The sequence below is a fragment of the Lissotriton helveticus genome, chromosome 9 (assembly GCF_964261635.1).
Source record: "Lissotriton helveticus chromosome 9, aLisHel1.1, whole genome shotgun sequence".
NCBI classification, from domain to species: domain Eukaryota; kingdom Metazoa; phylum Chordata; class Amphibia; order Caudata; family Salamandridae; genus Lissotriton; species Lissotriton helveticus.
The window spans coordinates 1,228,798,109-1,228,819,551 of NC_136070.1; the positions used below are offsets into that span (position 1 = coordinate 1,228,798,109).

A 21,443-nucleotide genomic window follows, 5' to 3' on the forward strand; every position below is an offset into this window, starting at 1 on the left:
ACCATGTTGGAAAGGAAAAAACATTCAAACAGTATTTGTTTTGATTTGAATATTATAAAAGAGTTGAACAGTCATGGTTAGATTATAAGTTTGTGACACTGTTAGAACCTGGTAAGAAGGGGAGATTCTGAGTGTAAAAAGTTGCATAATTTATTTCAAGTAGTAAATCCAGACTTGAAAGAATAGGTGGAGGACTAGCAATAATTTTTAAAAAAGAACTTCAACTCTCCCCAATCACTAACAACGACTATTAAATCTTTGAATACTTAGGAGCCGAACGTAAAATGAAAAGCTCCCCCCCCCCATACGACTACATAATATCTATCACTCTTCTGGTGAACCCCTTCCTTTTGCTGAAGAACTTTCGGACCTTCTAACTAAATCGCTACTCTCCATCTCCAGAAATATCTGCCTAGGAGATCTTAACCTGCACTGGAATGAACCTGATGACCCCACAATCAACGTTCTCAATAACCTTCTTGAGATTAGTGACCTCAAGCAACTCTGCCACTCCCCTACCTACGCCAAAGGAGTCATTCTTGACGCCATCATCACCAACCCTTAACCAACATCATTCCTATCGACTGGTCTGACCACCATCTCATTCTGTTCACAATCTCCCCTCCAGCCCCACCTGCCCTTATTAAAAACAACAAAACTACAATTATGACCAGAAATCTTAAGCAAATCCCCCCCGCGCCCTGAAACTGAAACTCCGATCCCATCTGATTCCCCCCCCCCCCCTCAACAAATCCAAACGAACTCACGGAACATTTTAACAAAACTGTCTCAGAGGTTTTAGACCAACTCCCCCCTCTGAAAAGTAAAACGCTAAAAAACAACCCCTCCAAATCATGGTTTACCCTCAACCTTAATAAAGAGAGACGCGCACTCAGATTAGCAGAAAGAACATGGAGACAACACCCTACACCATCCCACCTTGCTCTCCTTAGAACTGCCAGATCCTCTTACAAAAAACACATTTTCTCAGAAAAAGCTTCTTTCTTCCGCCTACAACTCTCACATGCCAAAAACAGACCTAGAGAATTGTTCAACATTATTAGAAACCAAACTCCCCTGCACCACCCAACCCTGTGGCCTCTATTGACAAGTGTGAAGAAGTCGCCAACTTTTTCTCTGAAAAAATTGCCAAAATTGACAGTGCTTTACTTGATACCCAACCCTCGTTCAACCCTCAACACCCCCAGGATACTACACCTAATCCCCCCCTTGAAACCCCCCCTGACACCCTCACTCATCCTCCCCTCTCATTCTCCCCGGAACCCCCCCTACTATCACTCTACTTAAAAACAACGCCTTATGGCTTACTTTCCACTCCGTTTCTGAACGGGAAGTCTTCAACATCCTATCGAAACACAAACCGTCTTCACACACTAAAGACCCTCTCCCCTCCTCACTTGTCCAAGATCTCAAACATATCATTGTCCCCTATTGGACCACCATCATTAAAGCCTCCCTCTCAACAAGGAATGTTCCCCCTTCCCTTCAACTCGGACAAATCAATCCCATTCCCAAATATCCTAAAGCCGACCCGAATTGAATTGAATTGAATTGAAAGAGTATTTATATAGCGCCTAACTACCCGGAGGCCTCGTAGCGCTTCAGAACCAAGAGTGTCAATTCAGTGAAGACACTAGTTGAAGAGATGTGTCTTCAGATGTTTATGGAAGACAGGCAGGCTACGTGTCTCTCTTAAAGGCTGGGGAAGGGCATTCCACAATTTAGCCGCTGAATGTGAAAAGGAGCGGCCCCCCCATCTTGCTTTCTTTATCTTTCTGATGGAGGCTAAAAATCGGTTGCTGGATCGAAGCGACCTAGATGGTAGATAGAGTGGCATTAATGGGTGGAGAATTTTAGGGCCTGTTTTCCAAATGGCTTTATAGGCTATGCACAGTGTTTTAAATTGAATTCTGGCATTCATTGGCAGCCAATGTAGCTGACGAAGGGCTTGTTTGGCCGATTGTCTCCTAGGGACCTGGAGGAGTAGTCTAGCTGCACTGTTTTGTACCACCTGTAATTTGTTGATGGTGGACAGTGGAGCTCCAAGGTATAGGGAGTTCCCATAATCCAGCCGGGAAAGAATTAAGGCCTGAATCATAATTCTTCGTGCTACAAAAGGGAGGAGAGGGAGAATCTTTCGCATCATCCTTAACAGGCTGTAGCATGTTGACGATAATATTGTGGCTTGGTGATTGAAGGTCAATTTGTCATCAAGCCACACTCCCAGACTCTTTATGTGCGTTTTGGGTAGCGGAGCTGGACCCAAACATGTGGGCCAAGAGGGCATGGTGGAAGCAGGGGCGGCATTGCCCAACAACATGATTTCAGTTTTTTCTCCGTTAAGACGGAGGCAGGGGTCCTTCATCCATCCGGCTACTGCTTCAAGGCAGGGTGTCAGCTTATCAGACGAACCCACGTCTTGGCCCAGAGATACCACCAGTTGGGTATCGTCTGCGTAGCTGACAATCTTAATGCCGAATGGATGTACCACAGCTGCCAACGGCTTCACATAAACATTAAATAGTGTTGGGCTCAATGCCGAACCCTGTGGAACCCCACATTCCAGCAACTGAATAGGTGAGACTATATCTCCCTCAAAGACTTGGAAATGGCGATTACTGAGGAAGGAGGCAATCCAATTCAGTGCAGCGCCCGACACCCCGCTCATTCTAAGGCGGTTGGTCAAGATGGAATGTTTGACAGTGTCGAACGCTGCACTGAGGTCCAACAAGATGATAGCTGCCCTTCCTCCTTCGTCTACCAATTTCCTTGCCTCTTCTGTTACTAACAACAGTGCAGTCTCCGTACCATGGTTAGGACTGGGTGTCATCCAACAGACTGTTCGATTCGAGATGATTGGTGAGAATGATATTTACGTGTTTCTCCACCAATTTACTAAGCCATGGCAGGAGGGAAATTGGCCGATAATTAGATAGAATGGAAGGGTCCAGACTGGGCTTTTTGATTAATGCTTTCACCATTGCACACTTCCATGATGGAGGGACTATACCGGTCGACATGGAAAGATTTAATATGTCCATTATGGTAGTTTGGACGGATTTAATTATTGCTTTTAGCTGTTTGGGCGGTGCAGCATCTGTTGGAGAACCTGAGACTACTTTACCAATGATTGTATCAAGTTTCTCTGACGTCAAAGGGTCCAGGTGATCTAAAATGGGCACTCCGGTTAAGTCAGTGAGATGCTGACTATCTGTATCGGTTTGATTAGAGGGAAAGGTGTTATATATCATCTCTATTTTTTCTTTAAAGAACACTGCAAGTTTATTACAGCGTTCCAGGGCTCCTTCCTTGGCAAGGGGTGTTTGTGTCGGATTGATCAGAGTTTTCGCTATTCGAAAGATCTCTTTGGGAGAGTTAGCAGCAGTGGCTATTTTTTCCTCATAAAATTTAGCCTGTGTTTCTTTTATCTCCTTTTTGTAGCTCCTGATAGCTTGTCTATATGTATCTTTTGTGTCTTTCGAGGGAGAAGTTCTCCAGGTTCTTTCAAATCTACGGCATGTTTGTTTTAACAATCTTAGTTGAGGACTATACCATGGTGCAGTGTTTTTCCTGTCACATTTCTGTGTGATAACTTTCGGAAGAATGGAGTCCAACGTATTTTGGATCCAGATACTAAAGTTGGTATTTGCCTCTTCAATGTTGGTTCCTATTACAGGTTGAGTGACTTTAAGAGAGGTTTGCCATTTATCCAAAGGTAGCTTACCCCACTTTCGGTCGTATGTTACATTGGGGGGAGGAGCCTCTCGCGTATTTTTGGTGACCCAGAACAGGGGAATTAAAAAATGGTCGGTCCAGGGTAGAGGGATAGGATCTCCTGAAGTAAGATTTTGCAAGTTACTGAATACGGGATCCAGTAAGTGGCCTTTACCGTGGGTAGGAAGTGGGCACTTTAGGTCAAGACCTAAGGCCTGAAGGCCAGATAGAAGATTATTAGTGGTGGACAGAGAGAAATCCTCTAGATGAATATTAAAGTCTCCTAAGGTGGTGTAATTGGCCATGGCTATCACTGGTTTTGAGGCTAGATCAATACATTTTGGAATGAAATCCTTTAGCGCCTCTGGGGGCGATATATCTGAGTGCCCGACAGACAGTCTGTAGGAGATAGCTCTAGAGAAAAAAGAAGGTTTTCTCCTTCTGTAAAGGTTGAAGGCAGGAGGCGACAGCGATACTTGTCCTTAAAAATAATGGCTAGCCCTCCACCTCTTCCTGTACTATGGTCTATTCTACAGATATTGTACCCTGGAGGAAGGGCGCGAACGATGTCTGGTTCATTTCCTGTTTGGAGCCAGGTTTCGGTCAGGAATATGGCGTCCAATTCAAGTTCTTCTATTAGAAGTCCTATTTCTGTGCAATGTTTTGGCAGGGATCTACAATTTAGAAGTGCTAAATTGTATAGTGCAGTGGACGTATGGTCTCTGTCCCGGTGGTCGTGCTTTTTGAAATGCCTATGACAATGTTGGCATAATAAAAGAGGCTTAGCAGGGTCCAGTGTATGTTGACATTTCGCCATCTCAGTAGGTCTTAACAGGTGTAATGTAGTGTAATCATACCTCATAGAGTCTTTGTTAGAAGGATTAGGGGTAATGGCCCCTTGCCCCGTCCGGCCGCGGACGGGCGCAGACGGGCAGGACTCTGGCATGACTCCAGCGCAGGTCCGGCGCGTCCGCTGCGCGGAGGCATGACCGTGGCCTTTTATCTGCAGCTGGAGCGCATCACCGCGCTCGCCCACACCCAATATGGCCGCTAATTTGGGATCGGCTGCCCGAGACCGTCTCTCAGCGTCGGTGCTCGGCTGAGAGTGGCCCGGTGGCGAGGGGAGGGGAAAAGAGATCTCTAGGAGGTCTCCACAGAATGTCCTGAGTTAAAATGCTTTTTAGTCAAGCAGAAACACGCAGGTTCAATGAACTCAGTATGTCTTTTTAAAATAGGCAAGTATCACGAAATATCACGAAATATCACAAATTAAAAGGGAAAGAGAGACCTCCCGGCTGTTGCCTCAAGAGGGTGAAAAGCGCACTTCTTAGTCAAGCGCTCGCGCACAATGAAATCTTTTTATCTGCAGCTGGAGCGCGTCGCCGCGCTCGCCCACACCCAATATGGCCGCTAATTTGGGAACGGCTGCCCGAGACCGGCTCTAAGCGTCGGTGCTCGGCTGAGAGTGGCCCGGTGGCGAGGGGAGGGGAAAAGAGATCTCTAGGAGGTCTCCACAGAATGTCCTGAGTTAAAATGCTTTTTAGTCAAGCAGAAACACGCAGGTTCAATGAACTCAGTATGTCTTTTTAAAATAGGCAAGTATCACGAAATATCACGAAATATCACAAATTAAAAGGGAAAGAGAGACCTCCCGGCTGTTGCCTCAAGAGGGTGAAAAGTACACTTCCAAATGACCCCAACAATCTCTGCCCTATCTCCAACCTTCCCCTCCTCTCCAAAGCCCTCGAAAGGTGCGCCCTACTTCAGCTGGACGAACACATGAACAAATTCAACCTACTTGACCCCCTGCAATCTGGCTTCCGCAAAGGTTGTAGCACGGAAACTGCACTGCTCAACATAGTCGATGACATACACCTTGCCCTGGACAAGGGTGAGACTTAGCTACTCATCCTTCTTGACCTCACCGCTGCATTTGACACAGTGTACCACCCTACCTTACTCAATACACTCCAGGATCGCTTTGGCCTTAATGGCACTGTCCTTAACTGGTTCACCTCCTACTTCCAACATAGAACACAACAAATTAAAATTCAAAACTGCCTCTCTAGCCCAACTCCTTTCTCCCTTGGTGTACCGCAAGGATCCATCCTCTCGCCTGCCCTTTTCAACCTCTTTATGGAACCCCTTACCTTGATACTTAAACAAGCCAAAATCAATTATCACCTGTATGCTGATGACACTCAACTGTACTTTAAAATAAAATCCCATTCTGACATCTTACACCTCAACACAGCACTAACCAAGATCCAAACTTGGTTCCACAACAACCATCTTAAACTCAATCCTAACAAAACTGAGATCATCCTCTACTCGCCCAAAAACAACCCTCTTCCCATTCAATCATGGATCGCGGACCTCAATGCCCTAAACTGCCCTCTCTCCCTCGCTGAATCTGTCAAATCACTTGGCATCAATGACAATCTTACTCTTAACTCCCATATTAAAAATTCAGCAAAAAGTGCACTTTTCGCACTCCGGCATCTCAAAAAAATCAAACCCTTTATTCCGGCTGGTCCTTTCCAAAATCGACTGAGAAATTCCCTTCTCTCTGGTACCCCCAAAATCCACCTTGCCCCCATCAAATCTGTCCTCAACCTCCCAGCTAGACTTACTACAAACTGTAAACGTTTCGACCACATCTCACCTGCCCTAAAGGCCCTCAAATGGCTCCCCATTGAAGGTAGATCCTCCTTTAAAATTGCCTTCATTACGCACAAAACACTCTATCGGAAGACTCCAACCTACTATCAACTAAACTCAAAAAAGCTGGCTGCACCCAAACCCTGAGAAGCACCAACTCTCTTCTCCTCATACCCCCTCTACTCAAAAAAAGCTCCCCACAATCCCGCTCCTTCTGTGGCAACGCCCCTACCATCTGTAACGACCTCCCCAGAGACCTTCGCTACAACCCCTCCTATGCCAACTTTAAAAGAAACCTTAAAATACACTTTCTGACTAAATTTTGGGGAATGTAACCCCCTTCTCTCCTTTCTGACTTTTGTCTCCCATCCTGCCGTAAGCAACCTTTCTTGTTCCTTCTATTGATGTTCTGTTTACTTTACTTACTCTCCTCCCAATTTGTACTCTAAATGGTTCCTTTTTATTTTTTTGCCTAAATCAACTGCTGAATTTGTTTCCTGCATCCCTTTTGCTGCTTTCTTGAGTCCTCCTTGCACACTAAAATAGCTGTCTACTACGACATTGTTTCTTTTAATTGACGTTCTTCATATATGATTTGTACTCCTCACACTATGTACTCTAAATGGTTCCTCTAATCTTTAGCTAACCAACTATTGAATTTGTCTTCCGTACACTGATATTGCTGCTTCCCCGAGTATTACCACTGTAATGTAAAGCGTTCTGATACCCTTGGGTGGAGCTAGCGCTGTATTAAACCTTCAAAATAAAAATATAAAAAATAAAAAATAAATCATTTTCTTACAGGATCATAATTGAAAGAAATGAATTAGCAAAATTGTAAGACCAAGATTTGACGCTTTGGACTTGCATTACACTGCTAGCCATTTAACACAAGAATACGTTTCGCAAATTATTGCAGAAAATATAAACACTTTGTCACAAATAAACATGTGAGATGGGTGTTTGACTAATGGTTATAGGATTAATTATATAAAGACACTAGTGGTGGGAAACCACACATATAACTTAGGTTAAAAAAAAAGCCTGCGGAGGCTTTCAGGGGTTGAAACTAACAAATATATAATTTTAAGAAAGCTCTCCCACATCCCTCAGTCCTTTCTTTAAAAAAATAATCATAAAGTTATTGTACAAAAAAGGAATGATCTGTCACAGCCAATCGTCCCAATGGCGTCAGACTTTGCTCATATTCCCTGAGTTGATCTCCCAGTGTACAATCAATCGGTAGATTTGTAGTGCGCTTTTTGGCACCCGTGAGGGTACCCAGGCACTGGGTGTTGGTCCAGTTGTAGGCAACTGGTCAACGCTGCACTAATTCAAGGTACATCATAGCTTTTATCAAGGGCTCTGGGCTTGTTGCAGGTCAACAACTGTACTTCTTATCATCCTCCAAGGAGCCCAGCAACAGGGCGGGCACTTGCCTTACCAAAGTATAGAGGTACCTGACCTTCATCCTGCAGGCATGGATTTGGAGGGTTATTGGGAGAAAAGAGAGTGTATCATGCCTGCCTCCCGACTTTAGCCTCCTGACATGTCCAACTTGAAATCCCCTATGAGTCCCGCACCTCTCCAAAGCACTCCATGGATTTAGATGGTCAGTGTTTCCTTGTAAAGGTGGATTACCTGAATGAGAATTAGGCTACATATGTAGCAAATGTGTCTTCATCTAGTTGTGAAAGAACAGAATTGCAGCCAGCACATAATATATTCTCAACCTCCGATGTACTGCTGAAGTGGTAACATCTCTTTCTAACACCTCAAATGTGTCATAAAAGGTTTGATACCATCCAAAGTGTACATCCTTTTGCAGAAAATTGGATGACCATTATGCGTAGCAAAAGCTCTAATACATTTATAGAGCCTGAAAAACCCAATTCTTTATTGCAGTTATTCAATTACATACTATTCACATTGCTAATCGCAGGATATTTTGGAAATACAGGTGCACAACAAGGAGAGAGAAATATGCTCTCAGGGGAGTTTCATAGCAGAGGTGTGACATTTACATTTCTTGAGTTGTAGATAGATTTGTATCTCCGATCTTTTGATGTTTTCTTAAAAATGCATCAGACGTCGTATTCTACAAAGATGTTACCAAGATGAGAACAAAATATAGATCTAAGATATCTCATATCAGATATTGTTCCACAAGTGTTTGATTGCTGGAGGGTTGATGCAGAGAGTCTTGGCAATAAAAAAGCTTAATGTCTATGTTTGTTCTGCTTGCTCTCTTCGACTTATGTCCCACTCGTGTTTGCAAGAAACTGTATGCATCTCATAAATACTATTTGCTATCAATGTTTGATATAGCAGACATGTGGCATCTGCTTTTATAATATTGGTAAAAAATATGTAATGGATACAAGAATGAGAGAATAAAAACATTTTATATCCAGGATGAGGACAAGTGGAGAGTATGGTTCCCCAAGTAACAGTCAGAGCATTTTACTAGAAACAGATGGATCCTAGGTGGGTGCACTTATAATTAACGATGCAGCCAGAAGCCATGCCTCCTAAGCTTGACGCCTCATCGACATCTCACCCATGTTTCTTTTGAATCATGTAATGGAGGTGAGTTTTGTTAATTTCAAAACTTGTTTCCCTTTGTTACCAAATTAAGGAGTTCATTGCCAATAAAGCCTCCTTCTCTAGAAACTTAGGACACAGAGCCCTATTTTGGATCTTTTCCTTTGGAACAAAAAAATAGTCAGGCCTATCACAATGTAAAATGGTTTTCCTTAACCGTTGTAGACCTTATGACAACAGCTTCAGAGCTCACTTGGATAGTGATATCTACAGAGGCACACAAAGTCAAGTTTCTCAGATTTGTAGTTGAAGGGCTCCTTTACCTTCTGATGTTTTAGCTCATTTATACAAAGGAGACTACACTACAAGCTTTTACTAATTGTCTCTCTTTAATCGTAGTACTTTTACCAAGGGGCTCATTAGTTACTTTTACCCATATCTAAACCATTAAAAAATTGTGTACAGAAATGTGACTTAAAGAAATTCAAAGAAAATCCATAACATTCCTTATCTTAGTTTGACTGTATAGATAACAGTGTCCATTCCATTCTCTTGCCAGCACGTGCAACTTTTAAGAGCCTTAATGACAATAAAGCATGGTGTTATTCAACAAAATTACTGCCAAATGTTATTCAATTCTAGAATGAGAATGTTCAACATTCTTCTCAAAATGTATCCTTCCAAAGCTCTTCCGAAGACCTTTGATGTGTCTGCACTGCAATATTTTCTGGATAATAAATGAAATTGAGCACTTGAAGACTGTGAAGCTCAGGTTATGATGTTACTTCTGTAGTCACAATCCCTAAAGTAGTGTGATGCTAAAGCAAACACCTTCATCTGATGGAACTGCTTGTGCAAAGCGAGTGGAAAGCTCAAAAACAGAGGCTTGTTATTAATCGTTTGCAACTCAGAGCAATAAGATGATTTATTTAATCACTGACCTATTAGCCCACTCAAGACAATGCGTATTAAGACCTGCTGCACTACAATACTGTACTATATCGTCAAGTTTGCCAGAACTCAGGTAAAGGAGCCTGGTGCTCTTGTATGCAAACAACCTAAAAGAAGTGGGAACAAAATATCTAGGTGCTGAAAGTATAGTCTACATTAACAACAGCCGTAGGTAGTTTGCGGGAAAAGAAAAGGCAAATTCCAGCAATATGCGCCCGGTACAGAACAAGTCATGAGCACTAGCGAATAGATTTTCTGCCTCATCCGTCTATCGGCAAAGTGTGTCAGAAGATGAGGCATTCATTTATTGAAATGTTCCTCAATTTCTCTTAATCTGATTACCCACTATGGTTTGTTTTTCACACAATCTGCATTTCTCGCATTGGATATTCAAGGTTGAAGGGAGCTATTCGTCCTCTGAGTCCTCATAGTCTAGTAGTCTAATATCTGACAATTTTGCCCTCTGTTGATCATGAATCCATGTTTCCTAATTTCATGGCCATCCTGATACACAGCAGCCTGGGATCTCCTGTGTTCTATTGGGTGGATCATCTCATTAGCTCTTTTATCCTCCAAGCAAATCGAGCATTATTATCTATTCCATCTTTCGTTTGAGCCAAAATATGCTTAACTTAATAAGTTGTAGTAGATTATTTTAATAATGGATCCTCTGTTACAATAGAAGCCCCAAATTTGCAGTTTGGCGGACGAATAAAGGGTTGAAAAAATTTGAGTAATGTGGAAAAGCGAGTAAGGGGGTTAAAAAGGAGAAAGTGGAAGGGGGAATAAGTGGTTTGTAAAAAAAATAAAACAAACGGGAGTAAGGTGGGAAGAGGAGTAAGGGGTTTGCAAATATGGAGTAAAGTGGGACTGGGATAAAGGAGTTTGTGAAAAAGGTAGTAAATGTGGAGGAGGACTAAGGGGTTCAAGAAAGGATCAAAGCAGGAGTGGGAGAAAAGTGTTTATTAGAAAAGGAAATAAAGTGGGGGAACTAAGGGATTTGGAAGAAAGGATGAAAGCAGGAGTTGGTTTGTTAAAAAAACAGGGACTAAAGCTTGAGTGGGGAGTAAGGGGTTTGTAAAAGGAGTAAAGTGGGAGTCAGGGGTTTGTAAAAAAATGGGAGTAAAGCGGGAGTGGGGCTGACTGGTTTGTAAAAAAAAGTGAGAAGGGGAGTAAGTGGTATGTAAAAAAGGGAGCAAATCCGGAGTTAGGAGTAAGGGTGTTTTGAAACAAAAACGAGTAAAGTGAAAAAGTGAGCTATGAGTTTGTAAACAAAACTAGAGCAAAGTTGAGAAGCATGGTATCTAAGGGGGTGTTAAAGGCAGTGAAGAGGATTTGTAAGAAAAAAGAACGGGGTTCCACTCAACTCCCCCCCCCCCACAATTAATCTCTCCAAAACGAAAACTAAACATGAAGAAACTAAAGTTTAGACATTCAAAGGGACACTGTCACTGAAAATAATGTACTTACCCCTTGGATTGAGTAAAAAGATCAATCACCTCTACGCTGATATAATTTCAGTTGCTGAGAAGCCAATGACCATTTTGATGTCTAAAACTACAAGCAAATATATTTGTACAGTCGCGGGGGGACAAACCTGCAGGGAGCCCCTTTTTAACTGTAGGCCAGTGAATATCTTTGAGAGATGTGAGACTCAGCGGCCCATTTTTTTGATTGAAATCCATATACAAGAAGTTTTTTATCCATACATACATCCGTCAAATTTATTAAATGTGACGAATGATACAAAATTGTTAAGTAACACCAAAGGCCGGAAAACAGTAAGTCCTAAAAGCAATAAAATTGAGACAATATATCCATTTTAGCCAGTATTCAAAAAATGAAACGCATAATATCTTGGAACAGCATCCACTGCCAATAATTAACACAAACTAAACAATTGATTATATCTTAGATACTTTAAGCATATACAGAGAAATCAGCGAGTATGGCCAACATACTATTTCTTCCTATTGATTATATAGCTATGTTACAATAAAATATGAAGTGTCTTATAGTAAATTAAAGTGCTGATATTACAATACATAGGAGTCAAACATGCTGAAAATACCTCCTGAGATATGGGCTAAATTTTGAGATCTTAATCAAAATAGGCTGCCCAAATCCTCTCAAAGTTCTTAAGCCCGCCAATTCGCAGTGCATAGGCTCGTTCGCTTTTTTAACCTGCTTCATTTTCCAGACCCATTCATTTTTAGATGGTATAAGATCTGATCGCCATCTCTGAAGCAAAAGTGATCTGGCAACAGCCATTGCAATATATAATAATTTGATCACCTTGTCTGAAAAAAGAAGGTCTGGGTCATAGCCAAACACTATCAGCCGAGTATTCAAATATATTTTAATTAAGCATTCGGCTTACAAATAGTGAAAAATGTAATTCCAGAACCTCTGGATCAATGGGCATTGTAATATGATGTGTGTCCAATTGGCTGAAGGATGGTTAAGGCAACGAAAGCATTGCCCAGATTGGTTGGGGTAAACCTTAGATAGGAAAAGTGGAGTTCTATAAAGTAGCCATTTGCTAAAAAATAACATCCTTCGCCAATTAGCACCCCTTAAGGTACTAAAGTTGAGATTATTAACTACTGACCACATACTTGCTGTGATTTCCAGCTCCTCATGTTTTCCCCATTTAGTTATAGCCTTCGCCTTAAGATCCATACCCTTGATAGAGGCTAAACGCTTTTCCATTCCCAGGTTTATTAGATGCAATATCATCTAATAGATCATATACTAAGAATTTCCGTTCGATGATCTGGAACAAATTAAGTTTACTCAGGAACTTATTGAAAATGTTGTATGACCCAAGGAGAAGTAAATCATTTGGAATTAAATGAGACATTTCAGCTATATTCAGCCATCTATCATTCCTTAAAAAATCTGATATTTTCCCAAAGTGGCCCCTTGTCACATTATGCAGGCGAGCCCCATCTTTGTGAGTTACCTTTAGTATTTGTGTATGTTTGTATGCATATGGTATGTCTGTAGACTGAACCTAATCAAAAGGCTGTGATGCAATTGTACAGGGTCAAAAACAAAAGCATAAAACAACCAGTGGGAAGAGAGGTAGTCCGGATGTGAATTGCTAATGCATTGTAGTGAAGTGTTCTTTCTTACATTGGAGCAGTGTTGGGGGACGGGGTCGTGATAGATACAAGAATGTTTTTTCAGATTCTGGGTGCATAGATGGAAAATGCCTGTTTCCTTTAATTTTTCATTTTTGCACTTCTTACTCTGAACCACCATAGACGGTGAGCTTGTCTGCAAGAATGTAGACAGGAGTGCTTGTCATGATGACTTTGTAAATATGTGTGCTTCTCACACCCACTTCACAAACACAAAGTGTAGGTGCAGATCTTAGGTATGAAAGGTCCTTGGAAAAGAATGTCAATGCCCACAATGCCCATGTCTTTTTCATCAGAGGTCCTGTGTTTTGACCCCAGCCATGAACTCACAACTCCAGAAAATAGTTGCATAGTTCCTGAAACTGTGGATCAGTATTTGCAATAATATGTCCCTAATGGCTCTTCACGTGCATCTAAATCAAACGTAGTCAGAGCTGTGAAATCATAATTATGTTCTGTAAGGCTAATCAGATGTTGGTCAATCAAATGTCTTGTAGTTCTTTTTGCTTTGATTTAGGCAGTTCAGTATTTAAAGTGCTGTTTGCTTACTTTTTATTACCTATTTAGCTCCCTCTTGGCGGAGTAGCCACCAATATAATGAAGGTAACAAGCCAATTATAAAAGTTATCTGAAAAAACAAATGGCAATCGGCCACTTAGCAATACTTATTCCTGTACACTGCTTTTATTTATTTCGTATTGTGCATTATCTATTAGTCACTGTGACCGACCGTAAGATAACAGACTACACTTTGTATCTGGATCATACTATGAATTTAATCACTGGTAGGTACTTGGGCAGTTGTTCCTTTGGATGGAAAATGGTTTAGGGTATAAACACTCTGGGTGGGGTCCAAGGACTCTCTGGATGGGGTGGAGTGGAGCTGGACTTGGGCCCTGGCAAGGACTGGGAGGTAGTTTGTCACTGCACAGGAAGCATCATGCTCTCTGATAATCACAAATTCCCAGATTCTATTTGTGCTTTATCTGAAAGAGGTTCAGGGTATACCCAGAAGCCTATTCAGTCTTTGGTCTGTTATCATGTGACCAGTGAGAACTAAGATCTGGCACTGGCCCTGGTTCTGGACACTACTTCCTCTGGCCAGTAGGCGGAGGAAGGAAAAGCATAGAAAATATCTCTTCTTGGCGGGCTACATGGACAGGCAGGTCGTAAATTGCACACATTTTTTGCGACCTTCCTACCGTTTGGTGATGCTACTTATATACTAATAGGCCACGTCATTAAATATCAGTTCGTTGAGGGTCATAAAACAACCTGCTTCATTAATATTAATGAGTCAGGTTGCAATTTGCAACCTCTGTTATTGACAGCAGATAGAGGTGTGTGGTCTGCATGGGAAAGCAAGTGATCTGTGATTTAGCTTACCCAAATGGGTAGCATTTTCTTTTAAAAGCAACCTGTGTCCATTAGAGGGACAGGTGCTGCTTTAGAAAAAATCTTTCCTGTTTGGGAATTAAGTGCCACTGTATGCTCCCCGGGGTGACCGACATCATCCACAAAGAGAAAGCCAACCGCAGGGAGCAGATTCCCCTTTGCCAATCAGAAACCACTGCCTCTGAATTGTTGGCACCTGATCAATAGTTTGCGATCACAGTTGCAATCAGAAAGTATTAGTACATTCTATTGCGATTTCCAAACTGGAGGGTGACGCCTTTCACAACCCTTCCTATTTGTAATTCGAAATAGGTCGCAATACGGCTTTTAAAAAAGGGGTTGTGTACATAGCAGAACGTTTGTGGTCTCAAACTGTGATTTTGCAAAAGCCTAGACTTTGGGAGCACAAAACTTTTTCAAACATGTGGTCCTTGTTAGGATCGCCTAAAGGGAGCGTGGTGGAAGACAACATCGCTTGTAGTAAATGTAAAAGTAACAGATAGGACATGATAAGTAAGTGTATAGATCAGTTTAGTGTTGTCCAGTGTTTATTTCATTAGCTTTTGATATCTTCTATGGTATATGGATTGTGTAGATTAGATTTAAAATGTCTTGCCACTGTTAGCAACAGTTGCTGATTCTTTGCAACTTCTAATTTTTCAGCACTGGGATGTATTTAAAAAGATCACAGAAGTGTTCATTCTAGTTCCCGCCCTGGTTGGTCTGAAAGGGAATCTCGAAATGACACTGGCCTCCAGACTATCCACTGCTGTAAGTATTAAAAACTATCCAACCTTAGTTTCAATTGCATTGTATTGATGTTATTTGTATTGAGGGTTTAATATTGCAGTACTTGAATTCTTCCTGCTGCAGAGAATTAAGCTGTGCTTATGTTTTGTTTTTAAAACCTATTGTATTGCAATTTGATCATCATAAACGGAATGTTATTGCAATGACCATTGTCATACACTGTATTGTGGGGGGCCAGCAGGGTGGAGGCAATCATGCATACATAGAAATAAGCATATGAAACTCAGTAGTGGTCAACGAAAAACTACATGGAATTTTAATAGAATACATACCATAAGGATTAAGTAAGAAAAGAACAAAAAAGAGAACTACGAAGCAACTGCCTACCTATTCCCTAACATTGACCACCATATGAAGTCCATGTCTGCTTGAGAATCAACACAAATCAGTGAGAGCTGTCCACCCCTGTAAGGACTCACAAGACTCAACATATATTACATAAAATGAACAGTGAGGGAATGACCAGAGGCAGGGACATGAGAGCGCAAGCCCCATTGCGTGTAGGTAGATCAGGCAGCATCCTAATCCTGGGGTTTAAATTGTTCCAGTAGGGCGTCCCACACTGCTGCCATGGGTTGTTTACGCAACCCAAAGGTATTCCTCCCTGTGTAAGGCGTGACTTTCAGCAGAGCCCCAATGCCAAACACCCTTTCGCCAACCTTCCACGAAGGGTGCGGTAGGGGATCTCCAATGACGTGTGATCTGCCATTTGGCCAGGAGAAGTTCTAAATCAACAAAGCGTGCTTCAGTCTTGGAGGCCTTAGGTCTAGGGTATAGTCCTAAAAAGCAGTGTCCTCTTGTATCCCAGTTTGTGGACCCCGTAAGTTTCATGAGTGATTCTCCGATGTCCTTCCAGTAGGTTATTAACGTAGGACATGACCACAGCATATGCAGCAAGTCTGCATCACCAGACTGGCATCTCAGGCAGGAAGGTGAAGCTGCAGGGAAAATCCTATGTAGTTTTGATGGTGTTAAATATGCCCTGTGTAACTTCAACAACTTTATTCGGTTCATTTGAACCATAAAAGTTTACAATACAATTATCACAATGTATATAACAATTACAAAAAATAAATTAAAAGAAGAATAGTTAATAAAATACCAGGGAGATACAAATTCTTTACATACATTAATTACATTGGAACAACCTGGTAATGTATGGGTCATACAAAATTCATAAGAAATAAAATTCGAAATCTATAATAATCCTTTTAAGGCAGCGTACAGTAAAAGCCATTCATTATAGAGGAGCACTTACTCAAAGCGGTTTCGGTGAGCCAAAGAAAATTTTATGTAATTGGCTACCACAATACAAATATCAGGGGCAGCCAGTGAGTGCAAAAAGTTAAAATCATCAACATATGTGCAGGGGTGGATTTTCCATAATAATGGGACTAAAAATGTACTCCTTGCCGTTTTATATAAGGTGCAGAATAGAATAATGTGCAAAGTGCTTTGGCTCGTAAAGTACAAGGTGTACATTTTTCAGCCCACCCTCTTTGATGTGGGAATGCCAATAAAAAGTGTATAGTTCATACACGAATCTAGTTAAATAAAATCTAGCCTGCAAATCAGTAGTAAAAGTTAGATAGTATTGCAACGGGGCAAGTGGCAACTGTAGTGGGCCCATCTCATCTTGATCACAATAGCGCAAATTGCCCTTGAAAAGAACGCCTCTTTAACAATGGCTTTAGCATTTGATAGAATATTTCCCGGGTTGTCATAAAAGTGCCTCAGTCCTATCTCATGATAAGTGTCCCCCACAAAGCGTAGCCATGGTATTTGTATGGCGTTAGCTAAATTTGGCAATCTGTTAGTACTTCACATGAAAACATTAACTCTTCTGGGAGCCATATTTTTGACCATAGAAACAATGGAGCACTAGATATGCGATCCTCTACAAACTCTAGACCTAGTTCCTTGTGACATAGGCGGTTTGGGGCACTATTCGGGGTCATCAATAACCTGTTGGTAAATTTATTTTCCAGTATTTGTAGCTGGCGGCTTTTATGGTGTCCCCCACACCCCTGCCCCATATGTTGCAATAGAAAGACAATTTTCTTTGCATACAGTAATTCATTCCCTCACTGGTGTGTGGCCCAATCTACGTGCAAAACGAAATAGCCCATCCAAAGCCCTGTTTGTAAGACGGGCTCTTGTTTTGAAAAGTGTTTCCCAGTTCAACTGGTTATTGACATTGTCTACTTTTTCTATTTTCTTGCCCCACACAACAAAGTTCTTGGTTCTTGTAGTCTTAGGGCCACATGCCGTTATATATGATTTAGTGAAGTTAACTTTTAGGTTGATTGAGGACATAAAAACAGTAAAAATATCTAGGGATTTCTGAAGGCTATTAGCTGTTGTTGCCATTAACACTGTGTCGTCTGCATAAGCTAGTAAGGGAACAGATTTGCTAACAGTTTTAGGGAAATTAAGCTTCCTACTTAATAAAATGTCCTCCAAACCAATGGTATATATTAAAAACGAGAAGGGTGCTAAGATACACCCTTGACAGACGCCCTCTGTTGAGGCAATCAGCTCAGTTTTTTCCACTTGGGTGCCAAATCGTATGGCGACCAAGGGGTTGAGGTGCAACGTGAAGAGAAGGGATACCAATTTATGTTGAATGAACAGCCGGAATATGTAGAATTACTATTCATTCTGGGTATCCAGTACAAGTGTTGGCTACTCTTACACTGGTGCTACTCGATTGTGACTCGGAAACACAAATCCTAAATCCTTCATCAGTCACCGTTCAAGTGGCTTAATGCAGTGGCTAGCAAATCATTTCTTACTAGCCATGTCCCTGTATTTAGCATAACAATTGTACTTAGTGAAATGAGATATAATTACTTAAAAATATGGTAATACCACTTCTGTGCATAGGGTTCCTGTACCCATTAGTTCCAGCAAAAATATGCCAATTACCCACTAATAAATGTGGAAACATGTGTGGACACACTGTTTCTGTATGTTTTCCTCTATTTATTTCCTAATTTACTGTGATTCCGCGGTTATTAGGTTTAATGATATTACGAGATCATGTAATTTCCAGGAATGGCTGACATACTCTAAATGAGAACCTGACTCTTTTGCAGCAAAAACTCAGTCACATCCAATAATTACACTTGCTTAAGCTGTTTGAGCATTTTGAATGGGCACGAAAGATATTTTTTAAGCCCGGGACTAATAGGCAAAACCTATTTACTTAGTAATTAAGAAACAGAAAAACAACCATTTTAAAGTGTGTAAAAATATGCAAATGAAAGATGCTGGCTAGAAAAAAGTAAACCATGCACTTATCTGGAAATGCCATGTTCAAGGGAAAAAATAAACCATACACTAATCTGGATATGCCACTGAATGATAGGCTTGCTGTGTCTCGTGACATACCTTTTGTTGTGACATCACAGAATGTTATAACTGAAATTAATTACCTCTCAGTTCACCTCTTGCCATTTTCTAACACACTTTTAACCAGAATGATGTGCCACATCTGTGATGGGTGCTTCAGGTCAACCCAACACTGGTCTTGATGACCTCTGTGGCTTTTGTGCATGTGTGATCCAAAATAAGCCTATCAGGGTCACATGTAAGTGTACATGCTTCTTTTGCATGCCTCTGAAGAAGGAACTCCCTATACAAGGAAATGCTTATGAATGACACTTTATTGCTCCGGACTCAAGCAGTGTAAGTGATCAGTGGATTCTCACTTTCTTTTCACCACCAGCACCTACTTTGGAGGAGGTTCACCCAGGCAGGGTTTCCTTTACCCTACTTATTTTGCTGCATGGTTCCCTTCGCAGATCCTTTGCAGGTAATAAAGCTGAATCTTCATCTAATCCTCGCAGACTTACAAATATTCTGGACGTTATGCTCGGCCATATTGTAAACTTTTTATTTGCAAATGCAAAAAAATCCACATATGTTAATCCATCTGCAATAAGACCACCCTCTTCAAAGGATGTGCCTGACATTGGCCTCACTGCAATGTGCAAGTCAACCAAAGAATGCACAATTCATTGCCCCAATCCTTTGTCTTGTGATAGTCTTGACACATATAGTTCATCACTTCCACAAGAAGAATTTGAGGACATATTTGACAGCTTGTGCAGGTAGGACTCTAGGAAATCAGCCAGATGTGGTGACAAACGAAAGCCATCAGGAACACTGGGAGACATGAACCCAGCTGTGACAAATCTGGTCGCCTTGATGACAGCGTGAATGACAGAGCCCTGTTTATGTCTGTCAGCAAAGACTTCACTTTAGGCCTGACACCCAAAATTTTGCGGGTGTCGACTATGGTGGACCGACACCACACAACTGTGGGCCATTGTCTGTGACACCAAAAAATAAGTAAAGAATGTATTTTTCCATTAATTTTGTTTTTACTTAGCAGAGTGAACACTTAAGGATTGGCCCTGATGAATTCCCAGAACTTTCTGAGAGGGTCATGAGCTGGGCAGAAACATGCTGACCCTCTTCTGTTGTCTGGGTTGAAGGTACCCACTCCCGTCTTAGTTTTGATCTGCCTTTTGAGGACCTCTAATAAAGTTACCTAATAGTCTCTTTACATTTATTCTGAACTCTGCACATGCTACCCGTAACTAGCTCTCGAAGGGACCTCACCATTGCAGCAAACACTCTAAGAGCCCCTCCCTTCCTCTTTTTTCCCTCGGAAGGGAGAACTTTAAGAGAGGGTCAAATGTGAAGTTCAACAGGGTTGGAATGAGGGTTCCCAGAAAAGCTTTCATATCTACCCTTTTGATGTGTATCTGTAGCCCTGGGATACAAACAGTCTCTGCTCTTGCTATCTTCCAGATCCATTGTGTAATCTTCATAATTATTGGCTCCAGTCCTGTTGGTTGTCTGAAATTAATTCCTTCTGCCAATAACATCTACAATATGTCTCTCCAGCTCATCAAGGATTATCATAGAGCTATCAATTTTGATTATGTATTTTAGAAATGGAAACACTTTGGGCCTCATGCAGAAAGATGCTGCTGTGACGTACTCTTGTAGAACTCCTGACCTACTCCTACCCTTCTGGAGTAAGCCAGGTTTAGTGCTAGACTAGGCCTTGGTATAGTACATGTTTTAAAAAGGGTTGAAAATATATTAGCACTTAGCTTAAGTTAAGGAAACATTACCTTTATGATATTTTCCAGAGATTACCCTTTTTATTAACATCTCTTATCAATTTGTGATTTGTTTGTGAGAAAGCTACAGTTATGGGAAATAAAATGGTGCACAGAGTATGCTTGGTAATCAATAGACTGGCCATAGGTTCCCAGCCAGGGTTGTTAATTTCTGATACAGACTTCTACCTGCAGGATCCTCAACTGCTGATTATTCCCCCAGGCTTCAGACAGGAACCCAAAACCTTTCAGCGGTAACCCTGCACGCCGGTAGGTGGTACCTTGCAGCTTCATACTGACACTGTGCTGCTCTGGAAATGGCATTCGGAGCATATATAGATGCCACTCCCGTGTGCTGACATCAGTTCCTTTCTTCTCACGGCACCAGATGCCGATCTGGAGCAACCTCTGGTCTCTTCAGTAGACACCTTTACCTCAGACATTTCCAAATGTGTGCAATGAAATGTCACTTCCCAAAACTCCTGGATTTAACACTTTGTAAGGTAAAGCAAACGCCAGTGGCAGATCCCCATCAGGTTTGCCTGTGGTGCCTTAGGTTACGTCACGCTTGCAGTAACTGCTTGTCGATGAACCCTGCCTATCTGTACCATGAGGCCAAGCTCTATATCGCCAAAGATCATAAGATTCCATGTCGGGCCACTCCAAGGATGTTTCTCGGTCCCGTTCCAAGTCTAGGAGCCCGAGGAGTCGATCCTGGGGTCGATAGACTTCGCGCTCCAAATCGTCACGTAAGTCAAAGAAAAAGCACAAGATATCTAAACTGGACTAGACCCCATCCCCGCCACTCTTCTACTCATGAGAAGGTGTGAGGGGATTGTCATGCATCTTGATCTCCCTCCTGAAGTCAGTCGCCATTAGAGCCCATCCTACATCTGTCCCGGCACAACTCGAGTTTCTAAGGCCTTCTATGATACTCAGGGAGGTCAAACAGTCCTGCAAGGCCATGCACTGACTCTTCAGAGCTTCTTCAACTCCCCCTGGTGCACCTATGGTCCCCAAGGAGCTCCATGGCACTTCATCTGTGGACCCTCTGTATCCATCA

General features: G+C 41.8%; 1 protein-coding gene across 3 annotated transcripts in view; it reads left to right on the forward strand.

The window, feature by feature from the left end:
* The window catches only part of SLC41A3 (solute carrier family 41 member 3), a 212,223-nt gene that overhangs the window by 85,652 nt on the left and 105,128 nt on the right, over positions 1-21,443 (forward strand). For all 3 annotated transcript variants that reach the window (XM_078661723.1, XM_078661724.1, XM_078661725.1), the window contains one exon: positions 15,096-15,203. In XM_078661723.1, coding sequence (XP_078517849.1) covers positions 15,096-15,203 — 108 coding nt within the window. The remainder of the gene's footprint in view (positions 1-15,095; positions 15,204-21,443) is intronic.